Source organism: Capricornis sumatraensis, chromosome 3 (assembly GCF_032405125.1).
Source record: "Capricornis sumatraensis isolate serow.1 chromosome 3, serow.2, whole genome shotgun sequence".
Classification (NCBI taxonomy): domain Eukaryota; kingdom Metazoa; phylum Chordata; class Mammalia; order Artiodactyla; family Bovidae; genus Capricornis; species Capricornis sumatraensis.
The window spans coordinates 133,454,059-133,469,425 of NC_091071.1; the positions used below are offsets into that span (position 1 = coordinate 133,454,059).

At 37.1% G+C, this 15,367-nt stretch overlaps 1 protein-coding gene across 6 annotated transcripts in view; it reads left to right on the forward strand.

Annotated features, from left to right (window-relative positions):
* Nucleotides 1–15,367, forward strand: part of SPATS2L (spermatogenesis associated serine rich 2 like) — a 184,026-nt gene that overhangs the window by 131,446 nt on the left and 37,213 nt on the right. For 5 of the 6 annotated variants that reach the window (XM_068967263.1, XM_068967268.1, XM_068967266.1 and 2 more), the window contains 2 exons: nucleotides 12,359–12,565; nucleotides 13,926–14,061. In XM_068967263.1, coding sequence (XP_068823364.1) covers nucleotides 12,359–12,565; nucleotides 13,926–14,061 — 343 coding nt within the window. The remainder of the gene's footprint in view (nucleotides 1–12,358; nucleotides 12,566–13,925; nucleotides 14,062–15,367) is intronic. The other variant, XM_068967267.1, reaches the window with a different exon arrangement.

Sequence of the window (15,367 nt, forward strand, 5' to 3'; positions counted from 1 at the left end):
TTCCCAATCCTTAAGTTACCTTTTCCTTGCAGGACTATTGACCACTCTTTCCTCAACCATCATGGTATCTATGACCTGATACGTTTCCTGATTTCTCCCCTCCATCTTCATTGCTTCTGTGTTTCCTTTGAGGGTTCTTCTCCTCTAACTGGCTGTTAATTGTTGAGGCTCATCAAGGCTGGGTTAGTTCCAAGTCCTTTCTCACATAAAGCTCTCTCTTAGATCATCTCAGTCGTGCTGTAACTTTGATTGTGTATGCTGGCTCACAAACTCCTCATCCCAGTTGAGGCTACTCTCTGAACTTAGACTCCTACTTGATATTTTCACTTTGATATTTCAAAGCACTCTAACATCATGCTCAAAACAAACTCCTGATCTCCCTTCCCAGTCTTAGCCTTTTGATCTTAGTGTACCATCCATCCATCCTGAAGCAAGACAGAAATCTAGGCATCAGTCAAGACATCTTCCTCTCCCCTGATATTCACTTGATCACCAAGTCCTATTGGTTTTCTTTTTCAAATATTCCTGGCATCCATCCATTCCTCACTATCTTGATCTCTACATTCCCATCCAAACCATCTTCTCTTGTCTCTGCTGCTATAGTAATCCACTCCTTAATCACCTGGCATTCATTCTGTTCCCCTCTAAATCATTCTCTATCCTGTAATCTCTTCAGATAACACATATTTGGACTTTTAAAGATAAAGACCGAAAGTCTTACTCTGGCCTATAAGTGAAAGTGAAGTCGCTCAGTCGTGTCCAACTCTTTGCAATCCCATGGACTGTAGTCTATCAGGCTTCTCTGTCCATGGGATTTTCCAGGCAAGAGTACTGGAGTGAGTTGCCATTTCCTGCATATTCTGGCCCTTGTGTCCCATTCCAGCCTCATGATCTGGTGTGTTGATTCTTGCTCTTTGCTTCAGCCATACTGGTCTCCTCTTAGTCCCACATAAGGGCTGTGTACATCAGTCAGATTTAAGTCAGGAGACAGAAGCCACACTGGTTATTTGAATAGGTGGAATGTAATAGCAAGAACTGCTAACTAAAACAGTAGGAGGTGGCTAACTACTAATTGGTAAGTGAGGACTCTCAGGGGTCTAGGCCTGTCAAGAGAACAGTTACTGTTTCCAAGAAGGCTGGACAATAAAGGAAGTAGGACTGGGAGATTCCCCTGGTCTAAAACTAGATTCTGGCCTCATCAAATAAAGTGTGTGGTTACCAGTTGTTTGTTGTTGTTTGGTCGCTCAGTCGTGTCTGACTCTTTGCAACCCCATGGACTGCAGCACACCAGGCTTCCCTGTCCTTCACTGTCTCCCGGAATTTGCTCAGACTCATGCCCATTGAGTCGGTGATGCCATCCAACCATCTCACCCTCTGTCATCCCCTTCTCCTCCTACCCTCCATCTTTCCTAGCATCAGGGTCTTTTCCAGTGAGCTGGCTCTTTCCATCCAGTGGCCAAAGTTCTGAACCTCCAGCTGCAGAATCAGTCCTTCCAGTAAATAGTCATGACTACCAGAGGAACATGCTCGCAGCCTTGTGGTGACAAAAGATCTTGGCATAAGGCCTGGGCCGAGCTGTCCTATAGAAGAAGCCTACCATTTCCGGAGAGTGTAGATGGACTGGAACTGCTCAAAGCCCTTGCCACCAGGGGAGGTCAGGGAACGTGGCATGAGCATGCATCCGGAACTCCTCTGCATGGCTGCTGGCTCCTGTAGGGAATAATAATAATGATGAGGGACCAAAACCAGGAGTGTATTTCTGCCCTCATCACCTTGCAGGGGACTCTTTGTTGCCCTCTACTAACAAAGGTAACAATCTACCAATTGGCAAAAGAAAATTGTTTACAGGGTCCACTGCTAGTTATCACAAAGTAGGGCAAACAAGGGTAGATTTAGAGTCCAGAGATAATAATTTGATAACTGCTTCAAACACTGTCTGCCTGGAATGCAGCTTTCTTCCCTACTCATCTGATTAGTTTTTTATGTGATTTCAGGTGAGCTTAGTTGTTTCTTCTGTGGAGAATTCATTCTTGATATCCCTAAGTCACATACATGCCAAGTGTAGATTTCAGGACTCTACACTTTTGTTTCCATAAAACTTATCAGAGTTGTAATTCTGCATGTGTTTGTGTGGTGGTGTGGTTTATGTGTCTTCCTTTGAGGCTGCAAGTTCTATGAGATGGAAACCACAGATGTCTTTTACCACTGTTGTGTTTTTGGTGTCTAGAACAACAACTGGACATAATAAGCACTCAAGCCTTTTTCATTATTTGTATTGAGTTATTAATATAAATAAATGGATATGTAAAGGTTAATTTGGGGCTTCTCTGGTGGCTCAGATGGTGGAGACTCTGTCTGCACTGCAGGAGACTTGGGTTCAATCCCTGGGTGGGAAAGATCTCCTGGAGGAGGGCATGGCAACCCACTCCGGTATTCTTGCCTGAATTTAAAATGTTTGAGTTCCGATGCTGCTTTTAAAAGATAATTGTGGATTTTGTATTTCCAGTTTTAAAAGACATTTATATTAATTGAAGAGATGTGAAAAATACAGTAAGGTTTAGGGGGGGAAAAGCCTACCTCCTAGAAACAACCACGGTTAAATTTCATTTCAGAATGTTTTAGATTTATAGATATATAGGGGTCATTTTTACAAATGTAATGTAGTGTGTGAACTTTTGTATCTTGCTTTTTACTTAACATGACATTATAAACGTTACCTCATATCATTTTGTTCTTTAAAAACATGACCTTAATAGCTGCGCTGTGTTTTTATGAACTTGCCATTTATTTTAATTATTTCCAAACTGTTGTCCATATACATTGTTTCCCCTTGCTATTATAAGCAATGCTGTAATGAACATATTTTGTATATAAATCTTTATGAACAATCTTTTTCTTGACCTACTTTCTTAGAAGTGGAATTATTGAGTTCAAAGGGTATGAATATTTTTAAAATTCTTAATATATTGCTGTCCAAAAAGATTGCACTAATCTCATTGTTTTATTTGTAAAATTTATTAGTAAGAAAATGGAGCATTTTGCCATGTTTAATTTCCATTTGCATTTCTTCTTTTGTAACTATTTAAGAATACTAAGATCAGTGGTCAAAAATCTACCAATTACTTTATTATTGGTTATCAGAAAACACTATTGTATTCACACAAGTACTTTTAAGAGAATAGTAATGCTTTAAGTAACACAGACATTAAGAATTTTAGGCATTATTTTATAATAGCAAAATTATATTTTATCAAAGTTTTTTTTCTTGATAGAACCAGTTATAATACTAAGTTAATCATGAGATGATGTGATTTACTGAAATTACATTTGTATGGGAGACTATGAAGTCATCTTAACTCAGTGCGTTAAAATAACTATTTTAGAACTACTCTATAATAAATATATCCTTTAATATTTATTTTATTTTTTTAACTGTGCTGGGTCTTAGTTGCAGCATGTTGGATCTAGTTTCCCCACTAGGGATTGAACCCATGTTTCCTGCAGTGGAAGCAAAGAGTCTTAGTCACTGGACCATCAGGGAAGTTCCTTAATACATCCTTTAAATTTAGACTTGAATTCTGTGTATACTTCCTTCAGTCTACCTTTAAGTACAAAAGGCTTTCACCAAAAAGCTAAAGAGACAAGGGAGTTTTCAGAGACTTTCAAATCTGAACACATACGTAGTTGTACATATATTATGAAAATCTTTGGATCTAAGTTTATATATTTCTCCCCCAAAGAAGATTTGTTTTCTTTGATACTGTTAATAGAAAACAACCAACTCTGTTCATGTTTTACTCTGTAAAATAAATCAAGGACAAGTCAAATATGTAAGTAGACACTAAGATTTAGTAACTGGAAAATGGATAGTTCTCAGTATTGACAAGAGTTAAGTGTAAGTACAATTACATGCACTACAGTTGAGTGTCAGTGGGTCTAAGTGGCTAGAAAATAATTTGGCAAAGCATATCAATAATTTTTTAAGAAAGATAAAGGCAAGAATTTATGTCTTCTTCGTCACAAACCCTACTAAATTATAGTAAAGGAATTTTTAAATATGGAAATGCACAATGATGAAGGAAAGGGAAAAGACAGCCCCAGTTTCTAGAGGAAGGAAAGCAGATGGGAGAGGACTGATGAGGCGGAATGTGGCAAGTTGCCCCGTAGACTTCAGAGGGAGGGAGCTTTGGCAGGAAGGATGCTGACTGCCTGGCAGAAAATGGGGAAACGCTAGATCTAGAGTTGGCTTTTAGGATGGGGGACAAGCCTAGAAAGAGAGGCATAGAGCAGGGTAATTAAATAAAGATATTTTAAGGAACAGTCCACTATTCCCTTACCTACTTCCATTCCAGTTTGTTTTATAAGATGTCTAACATTTGCCTTCAAGGTGAAAAGGGAGGGGTGGGAGTAGGGAGAGCAGAAAGTGATAGGCTAGTATTTTAATGACCGTTAGAATAAAATCCAAAATTCTTCACAAGAAAATAACAAAACCCAGTGTTTCTCAAAGTGTCATCCACAATATTCACTATCCAGTTTAAAGTATTATTATATTACTAGACATTGCAAGAAGAAAATGTGACCTTTAGTGAAGAGAAAGATTAGTCATTAGAAGCAGACCCATAGACAACCCAGATGTTGAAATCCGCAGACAAGGATTATCAATATGTTTTAAAATTTTGCCCAAAAAAGTGGACTTAATAGATGAAGGGAGGAGAGTTTCAGGAGAGATGGAAAGAATGAAATGACAACCTTGGAACTAATAAGTACGGTATTTGAAGTTTTTGGAAGTCATCAGATGCAACTTGGACAGCAATTTGGCAGCAATTTGGACAATAAAGACTAAAGGATCCGTGAACTTGAAGACAGGTCAAAAGAAATTATCCAAACTGAAGAAAAGAGAAAACAAAATGGTAACAAAAGAAGCAGAGCCTCAGTGACTCCAGGGACAATATCAAGCATTCTCATAGATATGTAATTGGAATCTCAGAAGAAAAAAGGAGAGAATGGAGAAACAGGGGGACATATGAAGAAACGATGCCCACAGTTTTTCCAAACTTAACATAAAACCACAACGCACGTATCCAAAAAGCTCATCAAAATCCAAGCAGAATAAATGATAGAAAATCACACCAAAGCCTGTCACACTCAAACTGCTGAAAGTCAGAAATGAAGATAAAATTTTAAATCAGTCAAAGGATAAAACACACATAACAAACAGGAGACAACAAGAAGAGTAAAGGTTAACTTCTCATCAGAAATGATAAGGGCCAGGAAACTCCAGAATGAAATCTATAAAGTAATAGGAATAACTGCCAATACGGAATTTTATATATATATATATATATATATATATATAGAGAGAGAGAGAGAGAGAGAAAACATCCTTCAAAAAGGAAGATAAAGTCAAGATATTTTAAGATAAACAAAAATGGAAAGAATTTTTCACCAACAGAGTTGCACTACAAAACAAGCTAAAGGATATTCTTTAGGTTGAAAGTAAATGATACTAGATTGAAATTTGAATCTGCTGGAAGAAATGAAAAACACTGAAAATGGTAAATACATGGATAGAAAGAAAAATGTTTCTTTTTCCTTCTTTGTTTTTTTTGAAAATCAATTGGCTGCTTAAAGCAAAAATAATAACAATGTATTCTGAGGTTCACAACAAACACAGAGGTAAAATATATGGCTATAAGTATACAGTTGATAGAAGTGGGTATGTGTAATTATTTATTTATTATTGTATGATTGTTACATTATACATGAGGCAGTATAATATTGATTCAAAGGACACTATGATAAATTAATGATGAAGGAAATGGCAACCCACTCCAGTATTCTTGCCTGGAGAATCCCATGGATGAAGGATGCTGGTGGGCTACAGTCCACAGGGTCACAAAGAGTCGGACACGACTGAGTGACTTCACTTTCACTTTCACTATAATCCTTGGAACAACCTCTAAAAGCAAAGAATGAAGAGGTATCACAAAACAGATAAGACTAACAATTTCTTGAAAACCATTTCACCTAAAAGAAGTAAGGAAAAAAATCAAAGAAAGAATAAACACAACTCAAAATGGTAAACATAACCCAGTAATGCCAATAATTATATTAAATGGAGATGGACAAAAGACTCTAATTAAACAGCAGAGATTGACAGACTGGATAGCAAGACCAGTAGCAAGACCCGATCATATGCTGATTAAAGAAATGCACTTTACACATGAAGGCAGAGACAGACCAAATTCACAATAGTTATGGGTTTTATCACCATTTTATTAGTAACTGATAGAGCAAGTATATTAAAAATCTTTCAGAATTTTTGAATAGTGTTGTCAACCAACTTGACCTAATTGACATTTGTAGAACACTACACCTGACAACTTGAAGGACACATGACATTTTCACCAAAATTGACCCATTGCTAGACCATAAAATAAGTTTCAAAAAAATTTAAGTATTAAAATCTTTAGATTATGTTCTTTGACCAAAAATAAAAGTAAAATAACATTTAATAGCACTAAGATATCTAGAAAATTTCCAAAAATTTAGAAATTAATCAACCTTCTAAATAATTCATTGATGGGCTATTTCCTGGCAGTCCAGTGGTTTGGTCTCTGTGCTTTTACTGTTGAGGACCTGGGTTCAATCCCTGGTTAGGGAACTAAGATCCTGCAAGCCATGCAGCACAACCAAAATAAATACACAAAAATAAATACTCTATTGATCAAAGGAAAAAAATTCACAAGAGATACTAGAAAATAATTTGAACTGCACCATAATGAAAATACAGTAACCCAGTTACCACTATCGGTAATGAAATCGATTCTGATCCCTCATTTATTTATTTAAAGACTAGCAACAGGATATTATAACAGAATTTTATGCCAAAAGGGAAGTGAACAAATTTCTTTAAAAATATGAGTCACTAAAATGCACATGAGAAGAAATGGAAAATAGAAATAGCTCTAAATCCATCAAAGCAATTGGTAATTAAAATTCCAGGCTGAGGTGGCTTCACCAGTGAACTCTTAATTTAGGAAAAAATAATAGCAGTCTTAAACAAATCTTTATTTCCTGAAATAGTTTAGAAATAGAAGGAAGTCAGCACTTTTCAACTCATTTAATGAGGCCAGCATAGCCTTATCAAAACCTGACAAAAATTATTACAGGAAAAATCTCAGGACCACATTGCTCATAAATAAAAGAGCAAAATCCTCAACAAAATATTAGCAAACCAAAATAAGGACAATATATTAAAAAGTTAATACACTATAACCAAAGTAGTTTTTTTCAGGAATGCAGCATTGGTTTAACATTTTAAAAGCAACCAATGTTGTAACAAAATCAAAGAAAATAACAGCATGATCATCTTAAATCAGTTGATAAAATAAAAACTCCCAGTAGATAAGAAAAATTACTGATAAGCATATGAAAATTATACTGTATAGCCAATATAATACTTGATAATAAAATATTGAATGTAGTTTTCCTAAAATCAAGAACAATGCAAGAGTAATTCTTCCACATTGTCCTAGAATTCCTAGGCAGCCTAATAAGGCAAGGAAAGATTGGAAAGACAGAAATTACACTTCATTTACAGATATCATTATTGCCTATTAGAAAATTACAAGAAAGCTATAAAACAAAAAACTGATAAGGAAATTAGCAAGGTGTTTTAGGTACAAGTTCAATATATAAAAGCTAATTTGTATTTCTGTATTCTAGCAACCAGCAATTGGGAAATGAAGTTTTAAAAAATTACTATATATACAATGACATTTTGCATGTCATCTAAAATTTTTGTTCAGTCACCAAGTCATGACTGACTCTTTTCCACCCCATGGACTGCAGCAGTCCAGTCTTCACCATCCTGTCCTTCACCATCTCCCAGAGTTTGCCCAAGTTCATGTCCATTGAGTTGGTGATGCCATCCAACCATCTCATCCTCTGTTGCCCTCTTCTTCTTCTGCCTTCAGTCATTTCCAGCATCAGGATCTTTTCCAAAATGAGTTGGCAGTTCACATCAGGTGGACAAAGTATTGGTGCTTCAGCTTCAGCATCAGTCATTGCAAAGAGTATTCAGGGTTGATGTCCTAGGAATAAAAACTAAAGATGCACAAGACACTGAAAGCCATAAAATGATGCAACAAATAAAAGAAAACCTAAAGAAATGGGGAGATATATAATGTCCAGTACTCAATAGATGCAATATCACTAAGATACCAGTTATCTCTGAATTGATTTATACACTGAATGCAAATGCAGTTAATATCCCATCAGATTTTTTTTAAAAGAAATATACAAGTTCATTGTTAAATTTATATTGAAATGCAAAGGACCTAAGACCTTGAGGCAATCTTGGAAAAGAAGAGTAAAATTGAAGGACATTCATTATTTAATATTAAGACTCATCATATAGTAATTAGTAAATGAGATAATGTGGTATCAGGGTGAGGAGAAACAGTTAGATCTGTGGAATAGAATAGAGTTCAGCAGTAGAACACACAGATACAGTCAATAAATTTTCAACTGAGGTGCCAAAGTAGTTTAGTGGAGAAAGGTCAACTCAGATTTATCATGCTGGAGCCTTATATTCTTTTTTCACATTTTACATACTAGTTGTTAAGGGCAGAAAGACTATGTCCCATTTAACTCCTGCGAATTAGCCAGGGCTAGCACACGATGGTCATTCTATACAGGCCTGTTGAGTTAAATTGGATCAGAAATCAGATCTATACTCAGAAAGCTATATAACATCTATGTTGGGATTTGATAAGTAATTTTAAGAAGAGGAAGCTTCGGGTAATAGATTCAAAAACACATAAGCTTCTAGGAGCAAATTTTTAGACACATGGACAAGGATTAAATTCAAATATAATTTTTATTGAAATCTGGGCAGATTGGGTGTTTCCAAAGATAACTTTTCTTTCCAAGAAGTAGCTCCTTTGGTTCAAGTATTTGATGAATATTGGATAAAGACATAGCCAGAGACTCATATCAAACTAGGCTCCCTATAATTGGAAAGGCCCCAGGCATGCAAAGTACGAAAGTAATACTGATTCATTCATTCACCCATCCATTCAGTATTCATCATGTACCCACAAGGCACCAAGCATATAATGATGAACAAGACATACATCACTGTCTCCACTTTTCTCATGTAGAAATTGAAGAGGATATTTTAAGGTTTCACTAAAATCAATACTCTTAGTCTAGAATATAAATTTGTAATGACTACAGATTGTAGGCCAACAAATCTCATGCTTCTTTTGGTTTGTATTAGGGCTCTTCAATAGAAAAATAGTATGAGCTGTACATGTAATTTTAAATTGTCTAATAGACACATTTAAAAAGTAAAACTAAACAGGTGAATTAAATTGAGTAATATATTCTATCTAAATTATATTGACAATCATATTGACATGTGATAATATATTTTATTGAGCAAAGGAATATTTTTAATTCTCCTTTTTTTTGTACTAAGTCTTCACATTTCAGTGTGTGATTTACACTTAGAGCCAACTCGATTCAGACAAGCCATGTTTCAAGTGTTCAATAGCCTCATGTGGCTAGTGGCTACCTTATTGGAGAGTGATATGACTCAGCTCCAAGTCAGCTATAGTCTATTGAAGATTGCAAGTGGAGGGACTTCCCTGGTGGACCTGTGGTTCAGAATCTGCCTTCCACTGTCAGGAACACAGGTTCTATCCCTGGTCAGGGAATTAAGATCCCACATGCCATGGGGCAACTAAGCCCTTGCACCACAACTACAGAGCCCATGTGCCACAACTAAAATTCGGTGCAGCCAAAAATAAATAAACAAAATTTCTAATTAAAATGATAAAGTTTACAAGTAGATTTCAGAAAGCTGGAAAACGGATGGTATTTCTAGCTCATAATGTTAGAGGAAAATCACTGTACCCAGGAAAGGACTCTTTATTCTATTGCTAGAAATATCAGCACCTGTGGTCAGAATGAACTAATTCTGTTATAGTCAATAGTTCTCTAACCCTCCACCAATTTACCAGTTTTCATCTGAAAGAATCCTAGCGTTTTACTGTATTTGGAGACAGATTGTACCACCAGTGTGCAAATATACCCAAGTAGTCTTTGAGAACTCAGATCTTTCCAGCATTCAATGACCCCACTGTTGAGACAGCTTTCAGGTCCTAAAAAAAATACTACTACCCAAATTTCTCAATAAACATTTATTGGATGAATGATGAAATGAACCAGTAGCCCTCATATCAGTTCTCTGATACACAAAATATATTCAGCTCTAGGTTAATAATCCCAAACTCATTTGCATGCTGGTCTTCCATTTAAAATGCTTTTGCATTCAACAGAATAATTTCTTTCTTCTGTTCTAAGGTCATTATTTCCACTAGGCTATAATGGAAATCCCCTTTATTTTCAAGAATAACAGTAATTTACTACACTATGCACAATGAACTGTATTTTAGAGTCTTAATTTATTGAATTTCATCAAGCCTGAACCTCAACTGTGATTTAGAGAGAGTTGGAACCAGCCTATACTTACTCACTTTTAACAAAACATTTATACAGTCATCAAAAAATTAGTTTTTCATCTTTCACAGTAGAGTTTCTCCTGGTGAGGGTACTACCCAGGTACCATCCAACTCCACCCCAACCGAAACACCTGGAAGCTGAATCCTGGATCCACTTCTGAATCGAAATTTCTGCAGGTGGTGTCAGGGAATTTGCATTTGCAATTAGTACTAGGGGAAAAGTTATGCACACTAAAGTTTGACAACCACTGCCCCTGCAGTGAAGTTCCAAACTTTAGTAAAACTAAAGATAAAATTGTATACTATCATTTACATCTGTTTTATTACTGGAGGAAATGATGTTTTCAGTACTTACTTACTCTGTTCACCACCTGGGCTGAACATTCCACTGCGTGCTATAATTTCCTTTTAAGTAAATTTTAAGAGGCACTCAATATTCAGCCTATAAAACGTAGGCTGTGCCTTTTTGATATATAGGTAATAAATGATGGATTCAGCTAAAATCAGATTTACCCATCATAAATGGGCAAACGTCTAAAGCCAAACTGACTAGGACCAAATTCTATTCTTTTGTACTTTCCAAGTGTATTTTCTATAATGCTTGTGACAGTGTCAGGAAAGATATTCTTTGTTTCTTTTTTTTTTGTTTTCTGTGAAATCGTTTTAAGAGTACTTTAATTCAGTCACAATCCTACAGATAGCTATTGAGCTAGACACAAGTACTGGAGCTTCAAAAACGAATCAGATTTTGCATCTGCCTTTAAGGGCATCTTAGCCTCTGCAGGGAAAGAGCAGACATGAAAACTTTGTGTTGAATTTAATGCACCAGGTTATACCAGGAAGTAGAGAGAGGTGAGACAGAGGCCGGGCTTCATAGCGATGATGTTGTGCTCTGTTTGGGTATGAGCCATAGTTGGCCAGAGAAATGGACTCATTCATACAAGGTAATCCAGACATCAGGAAGGTCAGAAGTGCCAAACCTACACTCTTTCCATTACACCCAACTTTCTCCAAGAACCTGACCTGCAAAAGCAGGCTGGCTTCCCTTTTTCTCATACCCAGAGCTCTCTCTGGTTGTCAGTAAGATGTTAAGTGTGATACATTTCTTTTTCAGGCCACTGAGGTGCCATTTAATCCACCCCAGCAATAACTAAATAGGAACCTACCTTTGAAAGATGCCGAAAGCAACGTGCTGCTAATTTATTGCCACATCTGTTAAAGCTCCAGAGGGAATCTGACTCTCTAGATTTAAAATATAGTTGAGTTATTGTGATGATGTTTCCTGATTTAATCCTTTCATAAATTAGATGAAATGATCATAGAACCTGTTGTCACTTCATTCTTGCCCTAGCTTCTCTTCTGCCTTCATTAATTCCGAATAAAATACCACAAGACATTGATGTAGCACTTGGAGATGGGAGAGCTATGTTTTTATAGCCTCAATTTGAAATTGCACTTAAAGACATCTAAGCCTTTACTGAATAGTGGGGTAACTGTTCATGCATATAAGGCTCCTAAGGACCTTCCTGGGTAGTTATGGGTGAGGAAACTAAGACTCAGAGATAAGTGGCTTGCCTGGGGTCACTCTGTAAGTAATTACTAGAGTCAAAACACCCACTGAGGTTTTCTAACTCCAAGAACAAGGCTCTTTCTAGTCTAGCCTTTCATCTTCTGGGGAATCTATTAAAACAGTTTCTTGACTGTTTGCAGTGAAAGGAACTATTGCCAACATGTTAACAAAACCCAGAATTGTGGCATCCCCATCAGCTGATCATCAGTGTTTTTAGTTTATCACTTCACAGACATTATTTGGTGTTTTCTTACAGAAGGCAACAGACCACTGCAACAGAAACTGTCCTTAGATGGGAACCCCAAACCTATACATGGAACACCAGAGAGGTCAGATGGCCTACAGTGGTCAGCTGAGCAGCCTTGTAACCCAAGCAAGCCTAAGACAAAAACATCTCCTGTTAAGTCCAATGCCCCTGCAGCTCATCTTGAAATAAAGCCAGATGAGTTGGCAAAGAAAAGAGGTAAAGTGATTTCTTTTGCACAAATGATTCAACATATTTTGCGCACACAGAGAAGTACCTGAATGACAGAACTTTCCAAAAGATGCTGCTTAGTAAAGAGAGTTAGACCTGAAATTGCATTTCTTTCTGTGAGCCACATAGATTGAAAACCAGATATGATTCCTCCGTTGTTAATCAAAGGGCTTGAATGTTTAAGTGGAATTATATCCTCTTTCCCTGCCTCTCTGTGGCCATTCTTCTCTTTCTAGTCATAGATAAATTTGCACCACAAACACTTGGTACCCTAACATCCTATAAAGCAAATGTTAATTCAGGAGCCTCTTTAGCCACATAAATGTTGAATGTTTCCCTGATATACAGGTTCTGAATTTGCATTGACTAAAGATGAGTTTAGAGGCCAACCATGTCTTCTGATAGGATGTTCCTCATGTAAATTCAGTTCTGTGTTAGAACTTTCAGACAAAAGACACTGAAAGAGGGTTTTATATTGGACACACTGTATTTTGATTACTTTTTGAACTTTGATATATTGATACTTTATGCATAACTAGTATTAAACATGAAAGGGGCTAAATCGCTTCCTTTCTGATTACCAGAGGATTTAAATAATATTCTCATTCAGGCCTCAGTTGTATCTGATTTCCTTGGCTTGGGTTTGATTATACCTTCTCACTTTTCTTGAGAGAGATTTCTTTTTTCTAAGAAACCATGCCCTTGTTGGGATAAGTACAATTTGCCTATTTGCTCTGCACTATCTGTAAAGCCTGGTGACAGTTTCAGGAAATCAGGCAAGATTGGCACCCACAGAGCTGCTTTAAGTACTGCTGCTATAATTACAGGCCTGGCTCAGGACTGATGGGGCCAGAGCCAGGGTACCTGGCACGGATGCTCTGTCCTCTCTCTAGCCCATCTGTACCTCTCCCAACCTCTATGTCATTTTCCTCTTCCAAAAGCCCTGCTGGCTTTAAACCACACAGAGTGGTGTTTATAGAGAGAGCCAGCAGCACAAATGGTCTTTAGACGTATCAGATTCTAAGAAACCCCAGTTTGTAATAGAACATAATGATCAGAGTCTCTTTGCAAAGGGTAAAGGAGATACATGTGCCCAAAATGGCCCAGCCAGAGAGCCCACTGGTGAGATCACAGCCTCTCAGGGACCACACAAACCACCCACTCTGGATTAAAAAAAATTGGGATTGTAAACATCCTCTTAATGGAACTTTTTTTTTTAACTGAAAAACAAAAGAAGATCTCTTCTTATTGGAAGGGGATATAGTTGCCTCTGTCGTTGTTGTTTAGCTCAGAAGTAAAAAAAATAAACTGATCACTTTAACGTGTTCTTTCTTGACATTAATTTCAGGCCCAAATATTGAGAAATCAGTGAAGGATTTGCAACGCTGTACTGTGTCTCTAACTAGATATCGTGTCATGATCAAGGAAGAAGTAGATAGTTCCGTGAAGAAGATCAAAGCTGCCTTTGCTGAATTACACAACTGGTGAGTAATTTCACTTAGAAACTATCAATTTATGGTACTTGAGCTGTTCCTATAGGTAAAAGCATCAGATGGAAAAATGTTTATTTAATACATAAACATCACAGAACAACACTTCAGTGAGTTTTCTTAAACCCTGCTGACAGATGCATATCTTGGGAATAGAAAAGAAGAGAAAATTTGAAATAAAGAGAAACCTGATAGACATTATTCGCTGGAGTTTGAAGTTGGGTCAAAAGTATATGAATGATTTAGAACACAACCTTAATAAAGGACAAAACTTCAAAAACTATATTTTTGACAAATCTTTGGAAGGTTAACATGAATGCTTACTCAGAAAGAATATTTTCCAGCCTGATATCATAAAATAAGAAAAGCTCCCTTAACAAAATTCAGAAACAGCTTATGTAAACTTAGTGATAGACCCCCATTCTTGGTATCTTGAAGACTGGAATTAAGAAATGGTATGCCAGTGTGGTTTTGGTCCTGCCCTGCCCTGCTCTGCAGTGGATTTTGATGGAAGACATTTCTTTCAGCCTTATACTTTTGCTCATGTCCACAGTCAGAGTGAAATATCTGTTAGTAAAAAGATTAAGTTAATATCAGTAGAAAAATGTTCTCAGTGTATCCATCAGGACACTTTCAGTTTCAAGTGACAGAACCTCAAATCACAGTAGTTAAAGAGAAAAGAGGATTTATTACTGATGTACATGAAAATCCCAGGAAATTCCTTTAGGCAAATTTGGTTCTAAGCCCAGTATGTTAGCAGGATTCAGATTCCTCTCTGTCTCTCTCTCTGCCTCCTTTCCTTGCCCAATGTCCCCCACAGTCTCCTGGTTCTGCTTATTCTTCACTTCACTCTTAGGTCCAGTGTCTCCATGTAGCAGTAAAGATGACACGCTGGCAGCTCCAAGCTTACACAGTCTTTAGCCCCATGATCTTAGAGAGGACTTCGTTTCCAGTAGTTCTGATAAAAAAGTCCAAAAGGGCTAATTCCCATTGGCTGGGTTGGGTCATATATCTGTCCATAAACCAATCCCTGTGGCCACAGGGACAGTCTTCCCACTGGCCAGGCCAGAGTCACGTGCCTGCCCAGAGAGTTAGGGGTGGGACATTGGCAGGTTGCGGGGGAAACCGCACCTGAACTCCATGAACTGAGAGGTGAAGAACCCTGGATCCCTGGAGAAAAATTGTGGTGTTAAAGAGGAAAATAAGAACAAAGAAAACACATGTCCACAATGTCCAGGCTCACATAGCATGTTCCCTATATTGGCCTATCATGATTCCAGAGTTTGATCACACTTTCCAC